Source organism: Aphelocoma coerulescens, chromosome 12 (assembly GCF_041296385.1).
Source record: "Aphelocoma coerulescens isolate FSJ_1873_10779 chromosome 12, UR_Acoe_1.0, whole genome shotgun sequence".
Taxonomy (NCBI): Eukaryota; Metazoa; Chordata; class Aves; order Passeriformes; family Corvidae; genus Aphelocoma; species Aphelocoma coerulescens.
This window is the reverse complement of record NC_091026.1, coordinates 19,297,732-19,319,633: the sequence shown is the minus strand read 5'-3', so window position 1 is coordinate 19,319,633 and position 21,902 is coordinate 19,297,732. Positions and strand designations below refer to the sequence as shown.

The following is a 21,902-nucleotide window of genomic DNA, read 5'->3' as shown; positions in this document are numbered from 1 at the left end:
ACAGAGCTATTACTTTGGAACTCCATCTCCTGCTCCAGATGCACATTGTTTATATTCTCTTGACATATTATCTCTTCTCATATTGCAAGTGCTTGCATCTTCCACAGACAGAGCTTGAAATTTTAATCTATATATTTAAATATTAAAAAGGTTATTTTGACTTTAATTTTTAAATGAGCCATTAGCACAACCCTGAATTTGACAGAAGATAAAGCTGATGTAAAACAAAAGCAAATTTATTCCTTCTATGTTTTGTCATTTGACTGCCATGTCTTTAACTTGTCTTTCATACAGATGTACATAGGAATAGAGGGAAAAATTCCCAGAGATGAATCTCTTTTCTATTGAAAAATGGACTGTGAGAAAAGTCACAGAATGATAGAATGGTTTGGGTGGGAAAAGAACTTAAATTTCATTTCACTCAACCCCCTGCCATGGTCATGGACAACTTCCACCACCCCAGGTTTCTCCAAGCCCCGCCCAACCTGGTCTTGGACACTTGCAGGGATGGGTCCTGTTTGAGCCCTTCAGAAATATCTTTTCTGGCTTTATATTTGATTGTTTTATTTACACTAAATATTGGTTTTGTGGCAATTAAAAGTCAATTCATTCTACCGGTTGTTCCTATCTTGCACTTGGAGCAATGGTGTGGAACAGCACAGAGACAAGAGGAAAACTGGTGAAACTTGGGAGAAATATTCCCCTTTTATTGTAAAGTGCTGATCAATAATTTACTGGGAAAATATAGTCCAAGGAAAACAAAACAGCAGAGGGCTTTACTTTTAGTATTAAAAAAAAAAAATTAATGACTAAATTGCATTAATATCAGTGCATCCCTTATTCTGCCCTCCACAGTGCAAAGTTTAGAGGTCTCAAAACCCCTCTGTATTTGGTGCATTCAGCAGTTTTCTTTAAAACCCCCAAACCAACACATCCTCACTCCAAAATCTCTCGTCTGACCTGTGGAACATCCTTCCTTTATTGACTCTGTATCTCCCTGAAATCCCCTGAAAGCAAGGGGGCTGCCATTCCAAGGAAAACAGAAATCCTTCCTCGTGGGCGCTGGTTTGGGACAAGAGGAAACTTCTTAGCCTCAGATTTTGTTTTGTGATTTATGAGGCAATTTAGGATTTCGTTTTCTTTGCTGTTGAAGCGTTTGGCAGCGATGAGCCACAGTGAGCTGGAATGTGCCTGTCCCAGGTGGGAATATGGGACACTTGTTGTACCAAATCCAGTACTCACGGGATTTTTTGGTGGTGACGTTCACCGGGGTGCTGGAGGGCCCCGGCCCCGCAGTGTTGTAGGCTCGGACTGTTGCAAAGTACACCGTGTTAGCTCTCAGTCCCGTGATGTTTTTGGCTGTCACATTCCCACTGACTCTGACCTTCCCAGCTGTGCTTTCCTTGGGATCATCTGTCCAGTATAAAACCTGAAAAGCGAGGACAAAGAACAGGCAATTCATTGTTTTCCAGCAATTAGAGGCTTGGCTGGGAAGCAGACATGCTGACAAGGAAGATTTCGAGGAATACAGGATTTTTTGTACTGCAATCTAGCAGGATGTAAACCCAGGCATGAATATTTATAGGGAAGCAATAACATTTCAGTGACTGAATCCCAATTAAGGAACTAAATGAAATCCTTAAATTTACAGATGTCCAGAAGGAAACCTTTGATAAGGTGAGAAATGATAAAAGCTTTGTTGGTTTTATGGTTGAACACAAGGAAAGAAAACCTTAAGAGATACAAAAGAATATTTATCTCAATCATCTAAGAGGTTTTTAATTATTTTGTGTCCTGGCTGTAGTTTTGATACAGTGACACATATTTGGACCTGTTTTTTTTTTCAGTGCATAATTGATTTAGGAGGGTTTGTGGACTGTACATGACTCTTATTAACTTCATTTATACATTGCAATGATAGGACAGAAATTAAAGTATTATTGACTTTTTTTCCCCTTATCTACAAATTAAAAAAAAAAAAGAAAGAAGTAGAAGAAGAAAAAATAAATTGCTTCGCTGTGCAAGTAAAATACCCAAGAATCATATCTGACATTGCTTAAACATAAAATCACAGAATCATTTAGGTTGGAAAAGATCTTTAAGATCATCAAGTCCAACCATTAACTCAAACATTTGAAGAGGGCAGTGGTGGCGTTGCCATCCCTGGACGGATTTAAAAGTTGTGTGGATGTGGCACCTGGGGACATGGTTTAGTGCTGGACTTGGCGGTGCTGAATTCATGGTTGGACTTGATGATCTTAAAGGTCTTTTCCAACCTAAATGATTTTATGATTCTAAGAGGAGGGAGAAGTTAAAAGCCTTTCAGTGCACCACAGCACAAGCTCTAGGTAGCACTGGAGGACATTTATCCTGCCCTGTCCTTTAAGAAATGCCCCGTGTGCCTGTCCCCAAATCTGAGCAGAAAAAGTCTGGGACAGAGCTGCGGTTCTAGGCTGTAAATCTGCCTGATCATCTCAGGTGAGATGTTGTTAATGAGAGTCAGGGGAAGAGCTCCACGCTCTGTTGACTTGGAAGCAACAGTTTGTTGATTGGGAGGAGGAGCAACAGGATTCTGGACAGGAAAGGGACACCTTCAAGATGTAAGAGCCCCTCATCCAGTAGCCTAGCCCCTCACCCCATAGCCCAGCCCCTCACCTCATAGCCCAGCACCCTGCCCGTGTGCCGGTTCCAGGGGATGGGCAGCCAGGACACCTCCACGGCCGCCGCCGACACGCTCAGCGCCGAGGCTCCCGCCGGGGCCATCTGCGGCTCTGGGACACAGGAAAACACAGCTGCTGGGATGGGTGTGGTCACAGAGACAGGGCAAGGGGAGGAGATGCTGGGGGGAGCAGCAGGAAGAGCCCCTGGTGTTAACCATGAGCTTCACTCTCCACTTCTGGTGGAACTTCAGCAAAACCTGTTTTCAAAATTGATCATTTCTTCTAGGGCAGATTTTCGGAGACTGGCTGCACTGAGTGGTCTGAAAATCCAAACCCTCTGAGAGCTACACCTTCGAGTGTCTCCCAGTTTTCCCAACACACTCAGCAGGAGCACCTTGAGGACAAATTAGTTGAAACAGGCCCTCTACTGAAAATCATTCTGAAAATCCACCCCTTGTTATTTTTACTTCAGCTTCCCACCTCCTGCCTCATGTTGTAAATATTCAATGAGCAGGTTTGAGCAGGGTCCTTAATACCCCTGTGAGGTCTGCCTGATCATATCTGGGACCTGTTGCTGCTGCACACCCATTACTACTAAGAGCAACTTGTGTTACCATCCTCTCCCGAGTAGATGATGGAAATGGAGCTCAGGGTCCCTTCTCCCTCGTTGTTGTAGACACCAACTTTCACCTCGAAAGGAGAGAGGGGTGTGATACTCTCATTCCTATAAACGTATTTGCTGGATTCCACCGAGGCCACCACAGCTTTGGTCCAGGTTGTCGAGCCAAGGGGACGGAACATGACGATGTAGCCAAAACCTTCCCCGTTTTGGAGTTCTTCTGACACTGGCTGTGGTGACAAGGCAGTCAACAAAGGTTTGCATGTATCCACTGTTTTAACTGAATCTTCATTCCCTGACTATATTTTAGTGGTATTGATTTAGTTGGCTGTGCCTAGGAGAAGATAATAATGTTTGCCCCATCTGTCAATGTAATACTGAAATAAAAATCAAAACAATAAATCTATTGGGGCAATCAATTTAGAAACAAAAGATCTGATCAGCTCCATTAAAGTTGTCTCTTTCAAGCATGAAGTTTGCAAAATTAAAAAGCATTTCACTCAGTACAAGTTGTAGCTTGTAGATTTTTTTTCCCCCAAAGGGGCATAGGAATGCTAATTTTAAATAAATGATTTTAAAGGACAAAAAAAAGAGTTGGGAAAGAACAAATGTATACAAAGAAATGTGTGTCAGTTGTATAATTGCCTGCCTGTGAGTACAGTACTGATGTATTTTCTTTTAGCAAAGAGAAAGCCTCGAGTGCATGACCATATTCTTATTTAAGTTTTCAGAACAGAAATGTTCCTGCAAGTCAACATGGCAAAATTAATGTTTCTATTAATAAAATCTCATGTCAAGATACATATGAAAGGCTCAAACTGAAAAGGCAATTACAGCAACGTGTCCAACGTGAAGTTTGGTTTTTCACGAGATAAAAATACTTCCACGTTGGCTTCTCAAAGCAAGAGGACATTTATGAAACAAAACCAGGATTAAATGGAAGAAGGAAGTTTTTCTCAGTAAAACTGCATTTATTTCGGATACTTGCATCAAAGGAAGGGGCATGGAAAAGCAGGCATGGAAAAGGGTGCAAAAAGGCAGAAATAGGGTCAGGACCTGAGTCCTGGCTCCAACCTCTTCTGCAAACTCTTGGGAGCACAAACAGTGTGAGATGATGGGGAAAAATGTGGAAGCACCTCAGAAGATTTCAGGGCACTTATGTTGTTATTTTCATCATAAATTCCTTCTAATTCTAATAATAAAAATAATGATAATAAGCCTGCCCTAACATTTATAACATGTCTTTCCTTGAGTGTTTTAAAAACATTAATTCCCCAATATTCCCCTTTCCATCTCTTTTCCAGTCCTGAGAGAGTTAAATGTGAGGGATGGTGGCTCACTGGGGATTTATAAGAGTTCAAGCTACTTTCTAGAGCATTTAATTTGTTTTTGAGGCTTCTGTGACCTCAGATTTAATCAAGACATTTAGTGAGTTCATCACAGAAAGCTGCAGAGTTGTGTTCAGAGTTGTTAGCTGGCCATAATTAGGATTTCTTCTGACTGTTTTTCAGGACACACTACAGAGTCCAACGGGATAATTTGATTGAGATCGCTCAGGTTGTTTTCGATTTTCATGTTCTTCTGTTCCCAAAGAGGAGACCAGCAGAGGAGAAAATGAAACAAAAGAGTGAAAGGTGCAGATGAAGGAAAACTTAGTTCAGGCAAAGTGGAATTTTGCTCTGTTTGCAGCACAGGAAGGGGAAAACATCAGCAGTGTTATTTATCTACTGGGGATTTTTTTTATTTCTCTTGATCTGATTTTTGACATTTTGACCAAGGAGCTGCCCCATCACTTCCCAGGTTTTGCCAGAGGCTCCCTGCCTTTATCCCAGTGCCTGTGGGAAGCTGCTGGGAGGCTGGAAGAGGAGGCTCCTTCCCACAGCACTCACTTTCTACTCTCTGAAATGACCTGCACTCACCCTTTGCAACTTGTCTGGTATTAACTGCTCTGAAAAATGTGTATTCTCTGCTCTTGCTGGAGTGCTGGAGAATTAAAGGGCTCATCTCCTTTAACACATAATAGGATATGTCTTGTCAGCACAGTGTTCCAGAATGGGGAACATGTAAACAAAAGTAGGAAAATGTAAATGCAGAAAATGGCCAAGCAGATTAGTGTGTTAAGCACCTCCTGTACAATGGAGATAAGAGGGTTATACAGACTTCTAAACATCTTTACAACATGCCTCTTAAACTGTTTATTTTTATAAATTGTTCCTTATAACACAGCAAACTTGCTGGATATCTTACAGGCTGCTTGCTCTCCTCATCCAGGGTGAAATCCAGGCTCCACCAAAGCCAGTGACCAAAAGCCTTTGGATTTCAGCAGGGCTGTGATTTCACCCCCGGATTTGTCCCCATTAGACAGCTGAGGTTAATTGAGCTAAGAGTTACCTCCCATGTGATGACCAGCTCGGAGCGGCTCCCTCCTCCTCCGCTGATGTTCGTTGGTGCCACCACAGGAACTGGAGAAGAAAAGATGTTGGTGTTTGCAGCTGGTTCCCCAAGGCTCAGTCCTGGGGCCAGTCCTGTTTAATGTCTTTGTGGATGGTCTGGACAAAGGGATCGGAAGTTCAGAGGAAGTTCAGAGAGGGCACTAAGTTGGGTGGGAGTGTGGTTCTGCTGCAAGGCTCTGCAGAGGGATCTGGGCAGGCTGGATCCATGGGCTGGGGCCAGTGGTGTGGGATTCAACAAGGTGAAGTGCAGGGTACTGCTCTTGGGTCACAACAGCCACATGGTGAGCTCCAGGATGGGGAAGAGTGGTCAGAAAGTGGCCCAGCAGAAAAGGGCCTGGGCTCGGTGGTGACAGCAGCTGAACATGAGCCCAGGTGGCCATGAAGGCCAAGGTCACCTGGCCTGGATCAGCAATAATGTGGTCACAGGACCCAGGCAGTGGTTGTCGCTCTGCACTGGGCACTGCTGAGGCCACACCTCGAGTGCTGTGTCCAGTTCTGGACAAGGTGGTCATCAGCCAAAGGCTGGGCTTGATGAGCTTGGAGGCCTTTCCAAATGGATGATCAGAGCATTTCCTACCTCACCTGCAGCTATTCTGCCTGCCAACAGGTAGAACAGGGATTACACTGCACAGCAGCCCGTTGGAAATTAACTGAAATGATGTTTACATGTTTTCTAAGGCTGAAGCCACAGATGCGTTTGATACATGAGTACCCTGGTTCAAAAAATTAATTAAAGAACTAGGAGCATCAAGTATCTGACATTATTATGCCTCATCAACTAATTGGCAAAATGATGTTCCATTCAGACTGTAGCTGCAACACTACTGATTTACTAATTATGCATTTGTTCAGTAAACATGTTGTTGGAGCAATATATTAATTTTTTTAATTGGTTGTATGTTTTTCTTAGCAAATTCGAAACTCGCAATTTGCTTTTCTCCTTCTCCCAAGAGTGCAAGTGTCCAAAATTTGGTTGATTAGGGTTGGGTTTCTCCAGCATTCCCCAGGTGTGTGGCACCAGAGGTACAGGACTCAGATCAGGGAACTTTGTTGAGGCTGAAGGGGCTCATGGTGGAGAGGCAAAGAAAATATCAGCATTTCCTTCCTCTTGCTTTATATTTCTGTTTTAAAGTCTCTGCCAACCCAAACCATTCAATGATTCTGTCGTATCATATTCTTTTTCAGCTGCTAGGGAAGTATAAGAGAAGAGGACATCCCTGCAATGGGCAGAGACAGGAACTCTCTACAGGACATTTGGACTGGTGCATCTCTGAACCCTTTCTTTAGAAATTTCAAGATTGTTTTGTCATTGCCTTCTTTCAGCTCTCACTGTCTGAAAAGCTGATGTGTAGGGTGAGAAATAGGTGGGGTATTTACACCTCAGAACGTTTTTTCAGAGATTTTGGGCAAGTTTTGACATATCTGCTTGTCCTTCCCATTGATAAATGCATTAGCCCAGCTCCAGGGGTGGCAGTAAAAGCAACAGTGCTTAAGTTCACAGAAATTAAAGTCAACTCATCATTTCCAGATTCCAGTCCATGTATAAATCTTTATCTGCTTTTATCCTCTAGAAATGGGAGGAGTAGCAGGATAATTTTGCTGTGCAGCCATAAAAGTGAGCGCAGGTGCAAACAGCCCGGGCTCTTCTGGAGGGTTTCGCAGAGCTGTTCATTTTTGTCGCTCACAATCAGTGTCTTTGGGCACATCAGAGGCAAATAATTCCAGACTAACAAGAACTGCATGGAAATGGCAAAACAAACTTTCAAGCCTGTTGTTTCACTGTTTCATGAACCAACTGATGCTCAATTAGCTCACGTGTTAAATGTGTTCAGTACTTGCTACATTTGCACGGGGTAAATTTTGTGCTGCTGCTCAGCAGAGCTTCAGCTGGGTCAGAGTTGAGAAACAGATGAAAATTTACAGCTGAGTGCACCAACAGAGGCTCAATTAATTCTCAGCTCCATTTTAATGAAAAGAACAGTGGCTCATTTGCATCCACAAACCTACTAATGCTCATATTTCAGCTGGCAAAATAGTTATTACAACAGTGGAGCTCAAATTCACCCTTTCCTGGCCAGGCATTTGCTGTCCACACCATCCTGCTGACTTCAGTTTCCCATTCTGATTAAAAAAATTAGGATAAGTTGTTATTTTCCCATGGCACTGTAATGTTTTGAGACAGAATTTACAGCAGTGAAGGGGTTGAGCAGCTAAAACCTGAAACGAGTCTTTCTGTCCTTTTGTTAAACTTCAGAGCTATGCTGTAAGGAAATAATCTTCCTTGTGTTATTGCCATAATAAATAACAATAATTTTATTGTTTCTTTCTCCTCTTGTGAATCCCTCTAATAAATAAATAAATAAAAGCTTCAAAAGATGAAAGCTTTCACTGAGTAGGAAAAATGGTTTTGAATCTCCCACTTTGCAAAGCCCCACGGTGGTAACAGCAACAAAAACCTTCTCAAGATTAATTTGGGCTTCGTGATCAATCCTGTAATGGAAAATATTTATTTGAGATACTCTGCTGGGAAATTTTAAAAGTCTGACCTTCTCTGGAAGGTGCTGGGGGTTGCAACTAGATGGTCGTTAGGGTCCCTACCAATCCAAACCATTCTGGGATTCTATTCCCAGAAAAAAATGGATTCCATGTTCTAAAAAACCTGTATTTTCTTCTGTATAATGTACAATACTGTATTTTGAGTTCTGTCCTGAAATGCAGCTTGCCAAACTTCAGAACTTGGCAAATGAGATAAATAGAGAAGAGAAAGTGGATTGTAAAAGCTGCTTCCATTTTACTGCTTTCCATCCTACAAATACTGATTTTATAGGCGGGAGAGAATTGATAAGCAGGGGGCTGGGAGAAACATAAAACAAACCAAAGGTTTGGGCTGCAAATAAATTGTACCCGATTGAGCAGGTCAAAGGACTGACAGTGTTGGTCACCCAGGAGTGAGGCAGCTTCCTGTGAGGTTCCAAGTCCCCGAAGATAAAAGAGTGAAGGTCAGACAGATAGCAAGGATCCCACTCTGGAGTCAGTGGAAGCTGTTGGCTTCACCGGGCTTTGGATTTATTTCCTCCAATATCCAAAGTTAAAACTAATATCCTTTTCCTTACTGATGCTCAGATATCAAACACCTCTGCAGCCAAGGGATATTCAGAGAGTGGAGTTATCATTTCCTGTGAAAGTCCCTGAGCAGAGTAAAAACTTGGATTTAATTGGGAGAACAAAAGGTGTTCTCCCCAATTGCTTGAGTGAAAGGTTGGTTGGGACATATCAAAGGGAGGAGCATAGGCCAACTCCAGCTTTTATCGTGGAATCCCAGAATGATTGGGGTTGGAAGGGACCTTGAAACCCATCCATCCTTGAAACCCATCCAGTCCCCATGGGCAGGGACACCTTCCACTGTCCCAGGCTGCTCCAAGCCCCAATGTCCAGTAACGTGTTCTTGTGGAAGGCTCCCTGCCTATGGAATTGGGTAAATAACCCTGTAGGAGTGAGTGACTCTGCTGCAGTGAAATCCCCACAGTTGAGAGCTGGGAAAAAACTGGCAGAAAGTAGGGCCTTACCTGCTGCTTTGGTTTTCAGCAGAGCTGATGGCCTGCTCGGCTCCCCAATCCCAACGCTGTTGCTGGCAACCACCCGGAACTCGTACTCAACCCAGGGGCTTAAATCCACCACTGTGGCCTTGTGAGTCCTGCCATTAATGACCTCGGGAGCTAAAGGTAATTGTGACACCAACAATGGATTTTTGAGGTAATTCATTGAGTAAACAAAATAAAAAATCCAAGACAACTCCTGAATTGTTTACCTGTGGCAACTGCCTGCCATCCCACCGAGAAAGGAGTCCTGGTCTGCACACTGTAGATCTGCACTGGGCTGTTGTTATCTACTCCAGGCTTCCAGGATAACCCAGCAGTCGTGCTAGAAACATGTTCAACTTTAACATCTTCTGGTGGACCTGGGGGGCCTGACACGATCAGCATTTTAAGAGGAAGGTATTGAGAAGAGAAGATTCACTGCTGGAATGGGTTGGGCAGCTCTTTCTCAAGTCAGAGGAATTACTCATGAAGCTGCACTGTCATGAAAGCAGCACAATCCCTAAATGATGGCTCCATGCCTGGATTACATTTTTATGAGTCAGGAAAATTAATGTCTTGATGTCACTAACATGAAAACTACAAACAAAGGAATGATTTCTTTTTTGTGTCTGACAAAGAAAGGCACCCAATGTTGTCTTTTGTTGAACCATCGAACATTTTGAGAATTCCTACTCAATTTAATCATAACTGAGGTTCAGGAAGAATGCAGGATGGTGCACTACACAGATTCCTGATTTCTCTTAGGGCTTACAGATCTGCTCCCACGACAGCATTTCCTCACTGCTGGTGGTAAAAAACTCAGTTAGAAAATATTATTTCATATTATCTCCAAGTAGGGGGAAAGGAATGAGGTCTTTTGATTTTCCCAGCCTGTAGAGGGACCCAGAGATTCCTGGAGGAAGCGACAACACTGCTGAGATCAGAGGACCTCCCTCTGACCTGTGTGGCCAGAAAATTTTGCAAATAGACCACAGCAGGACTGCAGAGGTTTCCCTGGGTTGGCTGAGCACCAGAATCATGCTGGCCACAATTTTGGGGCCAAGAGTACAAGATATGAAACATTTCACTATTGAGATGTGGAATTGATATGCTAGGGGTCATTTAAACAGCAGCTGATGTTAAGGATTCCTAATTCCTCTAGAAGATGTGTGTGTCTGCCTTACAGACATACCTCTCACAATTATATCTGCTGTTGCAGATTGACTGTCTAAAGAAGTTTGCACCATGCACACATATTTCCCAGAATGATGCAGCTGAATATTTCTTATCATCAAATCCCCAGCAGATTCCTGGAGAGATACAAAAAAAAGAAAAAAAAACAAAGTAATCACTCACAACAAGCTTTCCATACTGGGCACTTTAATAAATTGCTCAATATTAATAAAAAATTCAGCTTTTAAATTAAAATATTCATAGCTATCATCAGTTTCTTTCATGGGGACATTTTTATTATGGCTTCACAAATAACTCAAGTGCCTTTATGAAATTTAGGGAAGAAAAATAAATGGTTGCAGCCCTTGTAAAGAAACAGTGATTTGCCAGGCATATAAACAGCGAGGAAGGAATTATGACAAACATTTGTGTCGTGTAAAGACTGTGGCAAAGAGTTTCATTAAGGAGTTGGGGAAACTCACTCTTCCAATCCTTTCAAAGTGATGGATTCCTCTGCTCAAATCAATTCTCTGGCCATTGAATGACCACGAGAACAGCACGTCCAGGAAGGGGTCGTGGGATGCCTGGCATGGCAGGACAATGCTCTCTCCAACTGTTGCATCCGTGTCAGAAGGTGGAATAGTGATGACAGTCCTTTCTGAGGAGGCAAAAAAATTAGATACTTTTCTGTTAAAATGCTTGTAAAAAGAGCAGCTATTGAGGGAGTTTTGTACCATTTGGGAAATGATTTCAAGTTGGCCCAAATGTTCAGTAATAAAGGGAATTCTCTCTAATCCAGTGACGATTTTAGACCACTCCTATGGCAGCACCAGCCCCACAACCGAGTTGTGTGCCTGAGAGTGAGCAGTTGTGAGAGGAACACCTTAAATTAGTTTATATTTATATTAGGAACCCCCTAAATTCTATTACATCATACAGCCCATAATCAATAATTATGATTTCAGTCAAAAAGTGCTGATTTCTCTTAAAAACGTGCCCGTGGTTCTTCAGATTTGAAGAATTCTTCTGGCCAAAACTTGCAGCAAAACCAAAATTGCTGCTCATCTCCACTTACTTTATACATTGACATCCTTAACCTGTATTAATGTTAGTGGTGCTTTACTCCACAGCACCACTCATATTACAGCTTCAAAGATGTTCCCAGGCAGGAAAATAATTTATTTGATCATTTTTAATCCATTAGATCGAGACCCAAACTTGCAGCTCTCATGAAGGGAAGTATCAGCTCACTGAAGGGGAAAGAAATGGGTTTATACAGCTTCACTTTTGTTGATATGACTGGCAGAGAGATTAGAGATAACAACCACTTTGTTGTAAGCAATTCCCTTGAATAAAGCTTTTGTGCATGGAAGTGTTATAAAGTGGTGAGAATTTAGACCCATGTAGAAAATGAGAGCAGAATCTCTTCAACAATATTAAAATGTTCTGAAAATAATGTGAGAGGAGGAGAAGGAAATGTGCACGAGCTGTGTTAGTTCAGTGCTCGTCACAGCTTAACTCCAGAATTTAAGTGATTGTTAAATCACAGAATTCTGCAAAGATTTGGGTTGGAAAGGACCTTAAATCCCACCCAGTGCCACCCCTGCCATGAGCAGTGACACCTCCCACCATCTCAGGGTGCTCCAAGCCCTGTCCAACCTGGCCTTGAACACTGCTGTTATCATAAGAAATCTCCTTTATTACTGGCAGGCACCTGTTTACCTCCACCAAATAAATATTGAAAACTGCCCTTTTGAGAAGTACATTGGGTTTGAGCATGAGGTGTGTTTTTTAGTAGTGATAACAAAAAATAAATTTATTTATTATGGTGTTCCCATCCTCTTGCACTTCTCATTGCATCCTCCTCGTCCCCACTAACGCAGAATGTTCACCTGGGTGATATTTGCTGCTTCCTTTATGGGCTTGTACTCAAAACTTCCACCTCAAATACTTTTAAAAGCTTCTTAAAAGCCCTTGGTTCTGCCTTATCCATCCATCTCGCTTAGCAACAGCCAACACACATTATATGGCAAATCCCATTCCAGAGGAGAAAAGAGGGAAGATGTTGTGAGTGCTGGAGGTGTAATAAAGACTTCTCCCACAAAGAATAAACAACTCGATGAGCAGCAATAAACTTAATTTGCACATTAGCTATGCTTTCCCAAGTTCTGACATTTCAGTTGAAAATAATGCTGAAGCAATGAGGCCTATAATTGAACAGCCCAAACTTCTCCAGAGGGGAAACAAAACCAAATGTTCCCTGCAAACAAGATCATTTTTATACCATGTTGTTACTCGGTGTTTTAATAAACTTCATAAATGCCAAACAAAATAATTCTTTTCCTCATGTTTTAGTGGGATTTTCCCGTATTGCTGCCACGTATGGGACATGTGAGAGGGGACAGAACCTTAATGAAGTCAGAGCTGCTGAAACCCTGAAGTTCTTGGTGTTTTCATTGCTGGCTGTACTGCAGCACTGTCTCAGGCCACACTTTGAGCTGTATCAGTGCTAATTGCTCTGTCAGAAGGTGAATATTAAAAAGATTTTTGCCAGATGCAAAGTTAGGGAGGAGGCCATCCTGCAGGCTACAGCAACCATTCTGATAGTACTGAAAACGAGGATATTAAGGAAAAAAGTTACAAATTCAAAGCAGAGAATCCTGGAACGGGTTGGGTTGGAAGGGACTTTAAAGCTCATCTCGCTCCACAAAAGAAGGAAACCCTGAAGTACCTTTCACAATCAGGTTCCCTGAGTTTCTGGCAGCTCCAAACTGGTTGGTGGCTACACAAGTGTAAATCCCAGCGTCTGCCTTGGAGATGTTGTAGATCCTGAGGCTGCCATCCTCCAGGAACACCATCCTGGGGAAAAACAAACAAAATGGAATCATGGAATCCCAGAATGGTTTGGGTTGGATGGGATCTTAAAGCTCATCCACCCCCCCCTGGCATGGGCAGGGACACCTTCCAGCATCCCAGGTGGCTCCAAGCCCCATTCTACCTGGCCTTGGACACCTCCAAGGATGGGGAATCCACAACTTTCCTGGGCAACAGTAGAAAAATAGAAATAAAAAAGTCTTCTGGCAGAGGCACAGTAACAGAAATGCAGTGCTGCTTTTGATATTTAAACATTTTCAATATGATTTTTCTCTTCTCCAGCAAGCTGAACATGTGTTAACCAATTTTCACCTCTGCTGCTTATTAATTTCTATATTAGAAATGTTTTATTGGCAAACTGGGGCTGGTCATTCACTTTTCCAGGTGACTTTCTTACAGCAAAATCTGGAGTCTCAAGAAAAAGTCAAAAGACTCAACTTGCTACTTAGTTGTGTTCTATTTTACCATGTTTTGCTTTTTTTTTACAGATCCCAGTGCTCCTAAGCCAAGATAAGGTTGTGTGTGAGCCCAGCTGCCCATGGAATTGTGTCAGGATTATTAAAAGATATTATCAGACTGGCTGAGATGCTCAAATGCCACCTCACCAGCCAAGGAGCCAAATCAAATCCATCACTGTCTCACAGGGCCCTAAAACCACCTTGGAGTCACTGAGTTGTTTTATATCAGTTTGCAGAGTTTTTGGGAAAATTGCATTTAGTGGTAAATTAAGGACCACTCTTATGGACAGAATTCATTTTTAAGCTTGTTCTTATTTTTTTTTTCATGTTAATGAGATGCTTTGGGATGTAAGTCAGGACAAGGATTGGATATGATTTCCTTGGATCAGCTGTCACTGTGTGCCTGGCACCCTTCTGCTGTCACATATAAGGGCAGGACTTCAGGATCTGGGGGTTTTTCTTCAGAATCACACAGAACACACATCTAAAAGTGGAGGGTTTTAATATAAAAGCTGAATTAGCAATGAACTTTAGGTCAGAAAATATTAGTCTGTAATATTTTGGAGTGTTTTTTCCCAGCTCTTCAACATCCACCTGCTGCACCTGGTAAACGTGGAACTTCTTGAACAAATTTTTTTCTGAGTTTAAAGGAAATTTAGGACATGAGGTCTTGGAATTTTCATAAAAATGGAGGCAGGGTCTCTATGTGCATCTCCTCTTGACACTAAGCTCAGTCCGTAACAGGCATCAGAGGATCTGCACCCAAATGCATTAAAAAAACCTTACATTCAAAAAAATCCACTGTAAGCCACAACTCCACAGGAAACCAGGCTCCACTCACTCACAGCAGCACTGTATCATTTTTTATATCCCTCATTTAATTGACGTTTAACTCTAATACAAGGCTCCTTTCATAAAATAGAAAATATCTAATTCATGCATCACAGCTTGAGTATTTAATATTTATTACTAACAACATAAGATTGGGTGATGTACTGAATTATTAAAGGAAATGAACAGTCACAAGAGCAGAAGCTGGAGCTGGCAGGAGCATGAGAACCATTAAACACACAAAAAAAACCATCACAGTGTGTTTCTGTTTCCCATTCTGGCATTCATACATTTGTAGCTGCAAGAGGAACACACATCAGACCTTGTCCTGCTTCTATTACACCCTCCCAGCCTCTCAGCTGGAAAGGGGAAGCACTAAACTTGCATTTCTGGTGATCTTCTCGCTCATAACCCCCTAATTTCATGTCTCCCGCACTCATCTGACCTTTCCCTGCACAAAGATCTGCTCCTGGGCAGGGCAAGGTGGGTTTAGGACTGGCAGAAGCACACAGGTTCCTGTGGTGCTGGGCACGCAGTCACTGGGGTGTGCTGCTGAGAGGGGAAGGGATTTAGGCTTGAATGAAAAATCTTTGTTTCCTTGGCAATAATCACCAGGTACTGCAGCACCTCCTGGTTTGCCACTGGTGGTACAGTGAGGAAATAAGTTCAGGTTTAAAAATCCATCGTATTGAACTGGAGCAGAGCAGAATAGGAAGCACCAAAGTCCCCTCCTCAATACAGCAATGCATCAGCTGATTGATATTTTTTGGATAAGGAAGGATGAATGAAGTTGTGCCAGGGTGGGGTTAGGTTGGATTTTATGGAAAGGTTCTTCCCCCAGAGGGTGCTGGGCACTGCCCAGGCTCCCCAGGGAATGGGCACGGCCCCGAGGCTGCCAGAGCTCCAGGAGCGTTGGGACAGCGCTGCCAGGGATGCCCAGGGTGGGAGTGTTGGGGTGTCTGAGCAGGGCCAGGGGATGGACTGGATCATCCTTGTGGATCTGTTCCACCTCAGGATATTCCATGGTTCCATGATCCCATGAACTGAGCTGCCCTCACTCCTGTGGATCAGCACAGGAGCCCCTGGGTCCTTCCTCTCCCTCTGTGTGGGGACACACCTATGACACTGTTTCAAAGGCAGCTTTGGATATGAAGAAACATTTCCAAGTATTCCCCTTCTGCCTCTGCAATATTTTTTGCATTAATGATGCATTTCTTCACGTCAGCTTGCACCAACCACCAGAAGAACTGCTGGTGATAAAAGAGGGGATGCAATCGAGTGCCTGGGTAACATATGGTGTTCATCAAACAGTATCCAAAGAGATTCCAGTGTGAATCAGCAAATGTTCATAAATTGGGTACCTGAATAATAATTTATAACAAGCCACCTCAGTGTCTTTCTCTCCATCAAATATTGACGACCTGTTACTTTTACTGCAGTTGCACCTAAAAGCTCTTAGGTGGAAATCAAAATCCAGAAGTGACGTAAAGCAGAAAAAAAAAACCAAAAAAGACAATCTCCATTCCCAAAAGCTTCAATGTAGGTAAATACACAGGAAAAAACAGTCTGTTAAATACAGAATAGCAAAGGGGAGAAGCTTTGAAAACTCTGTCCTAGCCCCTGTGGATTCTGCTTACAGCTTTTTCACTGAAGCTTGGTCATGCCTCAGATTTTTCATGCCTATATTCTTCATGATGAATCGAGACCTTGATAATTCCCATCTCTCTCATTTAGCCACTAAGAGGTGTTTGTACCCACTCAAGAGCTGACAGTGTCACGTTTGATCTGAGGAAATGCTTTTCTGAAACAATATTTCAATGGCTGGGCAGGCTGGGGATGGAATGGCTCTTTCAATGGATCAAAATGGAGCTTGGCAGAGAGAAAATCTGCTCAATAAAAGCTGCAGAGTTGTTTGAAACAGGTCACGCTACCTAACAACAATTAGAGTGAGCAGCAAATAAGATACTCAGGCACAACTTGTGTGAGAGCACAAAGGACTCCAGAGTAATTAGTTTAGTGGGGAAGGGAATGAAAGAAATTTTTTTTAAAAAGTGAGAAATTTCCAGGTGTCCTGAGGTCTCTGTCAGGAGAGGGCTGGGAAGACAGAGCACAGCAGAAAATCAAGACTATGCATTTCAAATGCCAGAAGAAAACCAGCAATGCCCTGTGAAACACTGCCACAGGTGCCAAGAGCAGCAAAGTTGCCCTAAACTCCCCCAGAGCAACGATTTTGTGCTGTGGGTGGGCTCAGAAGGGCTGCACTTCGTCCTCTCCCATTTCTCTCTCAAATCAGGGAGCTGTGATGCAGAAGGCAATGGGAATATTGCCTTTAATGGGCTTTGGATCAAGCTCTGACAAGTGGTTTAGAAAGAAGCTGTGAAAGGCTCGTCTCACCTGCTGAAAGGCTTGCTGGAAACCATTCCTTTTCACAACATTTGAGGCTGTGTGAAGGCTATAGATAATAATTCTCAACAGCTGCATCACCAGACAAGGTAATTCCCAGTGCTGAGACGAGACAGAAAAGTTTAACTTGTCCGACATAATGCAGGGAGAATATTTTGTCTGCCAGGAAAACTGGACTTCTCTCAATAAGTAAATAAGTGCCTGTCAAAGGACCAAAAGCATGAGATCTGAAGCAGATTTGATAACTGCATGGCTGTGAAAGCAGGAGAAGGAAAAACTCAGGACCCAGCTGTTCTTAAAGCCCTGAGGCAGCAAGGGATTGCTTAAGCACGGGCCTAACTCTAGACTGGCATCTCTGACTTACAGAATGCTTAAATCCTGATCAGAGTCCTGCTGCCTCCTGTGCTCCTGCCTGGTGCTGCCTCTGGGTGAACAGCTCAATTAACCCAAGCTGCTGTGAGGAAAAGAAGAGATGAAAGCCCAGTTCATGCAAAGTTCCTGCACACCAGGGCAAATTGGGAATACACGGAAATATCGATCCATATGGAATTGCGGAACAGTTTGGGTTGGAAGGGACCTTAAAGCCCATCCAGTGCCATGGGCAGGGACACCTCCCACTGTCCCAGGCTGCTCCAAGCCCCAATGTCCAGCCTGGCCTTGGACACTGCCAGGGATCCAGGGGCAGCCCCAGCTGCTCTGGGCACCCTGTGGCAGAGTTTTGTCACCTGCACTGTGGAATATTTCTTCCTGCTTTCTTCCTAACCTAACCCTCTTTTACTTTAAACCCATCAGATATAAATATTGAAATTCTCCTCGGAGTGACTCCATCAGGAGAGGAGATGAGCACCATGTGCAGGAAGAGAAAACAAACAGCCTCCCCGGGATCTGCTGGAGTCAGAGCTCTGTGTGATGTTCAAAAAGAAGAGTTTGCAAAGTTTGCGCAGAAGCCACGAGGCTGTGGGGAAGAAGTGAGAGCTCATTAAAATTGTCACACATACTTTTTAAGTAAAGAACTTGAGAAATCAAGCAGGGATGATAGGTACAGCTTTTAATTAACCAGGCCAAACAAACCATCTCCGAACGTGTTGTCTCGTGTGAACAAAAGATTGTTGATGGCTATTTGCTTTGAACTTAAGAGCATGAAAGAATAATATGTATTTAACAAGGCTGATAGAAGAGATAAAACCTGAGAAAAGAAAGAGGTGTCAAGTCATTCGATTTAAAAGTGCAGCAGGGGTAGCTTTGTGCACTGCTGCATCGTTCAGCCAATCTGTTTTCCAGAGAGGGGGGATGTTAATTCATGGATATGAAATGCATCCAGCATTCAATACAGCAAAGTTCTTTGAAATCCCCACCAAAATCTTGAGCTGGATGGGTGTAAAACCAGGGTGAATTCTGCAGGTTTCAGCACTGCCAAAAGGCAGCTCTCCTTTCACGGACCTAATTCCTTTCCAAATAGAGTAACCCTGATACTGTGTAAAGATTCCCTCTTCTTGTCTCCTGCCTGCCTCTAACACCTGACACCTCCCAGAGTTATTGCAGCCTCATCCCGGCACTGTGCTGATAAAAAGGGAGGAATCTGGATCTGATGGAATCAGAGGCAAAGTAATTTTTATTATCTGAGAAATCCTATTTGAAACCGTGTCTGCTCAGCCTCCCTTTGCTGCTCAGGAGCAAACCCCCTCTTTATTTCCAGGCTGTGCAAAGACATATTGTTTATAAATTTCTCCAGACACGCTGCCAGACACTGAGACAATATCTGACTCCTCTAATTTTACAAAGATTGAGGAGCAGCGGAGGCTGCCCTAAAAACTACAGAGGGAAGAGAGTGAGGGGCAGAAAGACAAGCACAGCTCCCAAGTGACTCGGAATTAGCAGAGATTTATGCAGATGGAAATGTGAGTAAAGTTTGACTGAGTGAATGACTTGTCCCTGCTGCTGACAGCCCTGGTATTTTTGAAAAGGTCCCACTGAATCCCATCTGAGATCTGACTGTCTGTATCGTATGTTAATGATCTTTGTACCTGTTTACTCTATTCCGAGCATAATTTGTATGCTAATGGTGTTGCCATTTAATAAACTGTGCTTAAAAGATTTTCCTTATCTGCATGCTGATATAAATGAGCTTCAGGGTTGACTGACAATTAACTGGAAATCAAATAAATGCCATTATAATCTTTTAACTATTTGGATCAAAACAAAATTACACAATCTGGGTGAACATTCTTATTAAAATATTGTAGAAAAAAGTCTTATCAGAAATTATAGAATGTGATGCTAGAAATGTTCCTTCCTATTTCTTAAAACTCCCCTCCATCTTCCTAAAAATAGAATTATTTCTGCATCAAATCCCTGCAACTGGGACCACAAATATTTATTTATGTAAATATAAACAGACATCTGAACTGAGCTAGGCTCCATCATACAGATTCCAGAGAAAACACAGGATTTTCAGGAGCTGCTACTGCCTTTACCATAAAATAGCCCAAATTGGTTTGCCCTGTCTGTAACACACTCAAGGATTAAATGTGAGGCAGATGTTCCCCTGTGATGGCCAAAGAAAAAAGTGACAAAAACACCCTGTGCCCAAATCTCTTGTAGTGACTCATCCCAGAGCTCGCAGCCAGGGAATACTGGGCAACAGCACCTCTGTGTGCATGGGAAAGAAAACCAGAAAAGGAACTGAATTGCCAAATAAAACAGCTGCCAACTTCTCTATTTGCCAGGTTCTGCTGGTTTTATGAAATCTTTGTAACTCTGCTACATCAGACAAAAGCTCTTCCAGCACAAGGTGGGATGTCCACACTGTCACTATTCTAATCCCACCATTAATCATCATTTTCGTGATCCAGACACTACCAGGAGTTCTGACTCAGCCCTTCATGCAACCAAATTCCCTCCAGATGTAAAACTAAGCCCTTAATATGGGATTTAAGTAGAATTTCAACAGTGCAGAAGGCCCTGAATTACCCTCGGTGTGGGAGTTTCATTCAATTGCAGGAAGCTGCTTCCCTCTCTACTTGTCAAAACACATTCCAGAAGCTCAAGAACAATAAAACCTGCTGGTAACCTTAAAGAATTCTGTCCAGACAACAAGCACCTGACACCAGCATGGCCCTGGCTGGATTTCAGAAACCCTGGAACTCACTCCCAAAATAGAATCAGAGAAACCTGGGATGGTTTGGGGTGGAAGGGACCTTAAAGCTCATCCAGTGCCACCCCCTGCCATGGGCAGGGACACCTTCCACTGTCCCAGGCTTCTCCAAACCCCAAACCAGGCAGGTTTCATCACCTCTAATTTCTTGTGCCTGTTGGTTGGGCTCCCTGTGGGCCTGCAGGAAACCTGGGACAATCCTCCCTGGGCTGGTGAATTTATGCCCAGTTTGAGTGACTGATGGGCACTGGGTGTGGTTCACTGAAGCCCCAGCCCCATATCCTTGCTCAAAATACCACAGAGCATAGGAAGGTTCCATCTTTTTGATGTGTGAGGCACATTCTGTCACTCTTGTGTGTCCCTTCAGCTTTTCCTTTCCTTTTCCAGATTTCCCTTTCACTGAAAATCCGTGGAAAGGGAGCGATGAAAGAGCAACACTCCTTTGTACCAAAACCCCGTGGATAAACCAGAGCTGTTTGTGGCCTCTTCACAGATCTTTCATGTTGACCAAGTTTCAGCCACTTTTTCAAGGTGCTGTTTCTGTGCTCTCACTCACATGACCCTTCCCACTCCAAATGATCCCAGAAATCCCTCCCTGGAAGACTCTTTCTCCATCACACCTAGAAACTGCCTGGCCACAGCCCCTGTGCCCATCATGTGTGTCCTGTGCAGGGCCAGCAGCTGGACCTTGATGCTCTTCATGGATCCCTTCCAACCTGGGATATTCTGTGATTCTTTGTAAATCAAGATTTCATTTTATATCAGCTCCTGAACACACCCCGCTCTGTTCCCTCTCATGCTACACTTTCTTTGAGAACACTGGGGGTCAGAATCTTTGATTTGGTGCCTGTGCAGAAAATTTGGTGCATGTCTCCCAAAACTGGGGCATGTTTCCCAAATTTGGTTCATGTTTTCCAAATTTGGTGCATGTTTCCCAAATCTGGGGCGTGTTTTCCAAATTTGGTGCATGTTTTCCAAATTTGGTGCATGTTTCCCAAATTTGGGGCATGTTTTCCAAATTTGGTGCATTTTTCCCAAATTTGGGGCAGGTTTTCCAAATCTGGGGCATGTTTTCCACCCCACGCTGGCATTTTTGATGCTGCAGCAATCCCCCCAGCAGTAATGATGTGCATGGCAGCACAGCTTGGACTGGAAGAGAAGCACAGAAGGTTGCATTCTCTCATTACTATTTTTTTTCTGCAAACTCCTAATTAGGAAGCTTGATTCCCAGCCTGCTCAGTGGAAAAAATCCAATGAGATTAGCTGCCTTTGGATGGAGTCCTGAACATCCAGCAGAAAATGTGCATGGAGCAGAGACAGGACACGAGCTGGAAGGGGAAGAGGGCACAGCACTGCCCCTCACTGGGGTTTGGATTATCGCGATTCCTCGGGACAGGGAGGAGTGACGGATTTCCTGGGACATCTCAGCATGCAGGACAGCCCCTTGGAAAGGCTCACCTTAACAAGGCTGCCACGGCTCGAGTGGGAACGATTCCAAATTGTATCAGAGAGGTGTCCTGCAGAGGGGAGCTGTAATAAACCCAGCAGCACGAGGTTGCTGTTCTTTCCCTCTTTCACCTGAGAACATCTGCTTCATTTGCTTCCTTTGTCTGCTGGGCTAAACACTGGCACTGAGCACTCAGCACTACAGGATGAAATTAGCTTTATTGGCTTGTTCCGTTGTGAAACTCCCCAAGGA

General features: G+C 43.3%; 1 protein-coding gene across 1 annotated transcript in view; it reads right to left on the bottom strand.

Moving 5' to 3' along the window:
* Positions 1 to 21,902, bottom strand: part of CNTN6 (contactin 6) — a 99,806-nt gene that overhangs the window by 4,362 nt on the left and 73,542 nt on the right. The window contains exons 11-19 of the mRNA XM_069027947.1: positions 13,215 to 13,342; positions 10,966 to 11,141; positions 10,503 to 10,620; positions 9,541 to 9,699; positions 9,299 to 9,448; positions 5,671 to 5,741; positions 3,275 to 3,509; positions 2,656 to 2,771; positions 1,243 to 1,429 (exon numbers count right to left, since the gene is read on the bottom strand). Of these exons, the coding sequence (XP_068884048.1) occupies positions 1,243 to 1,429; positions 2,656 to 2,771; positions 3,275 to 3,509; positions 5,671 to 5,741; positions 9,299 to 9,448; positions 9,541 to 9,699; positions 10,503 to 10,620; positions 10,966 to 11,141; positions 13,215 to 13,342 (1,340 nt within the window). The remainder of the gene's footprint in view (positions 1 to 1,242; positions 1,430 to 2,655; positions 2,772 to 3,274; positions 3,510 to 5,670; positions 5,742 to 9,298; positions 9,449 to 9,540; positions 9,700 to 10,502; positions 10,621 to 10,965; positions 11,142 to 13,214; positions 13,343 to 21,902) is intronic.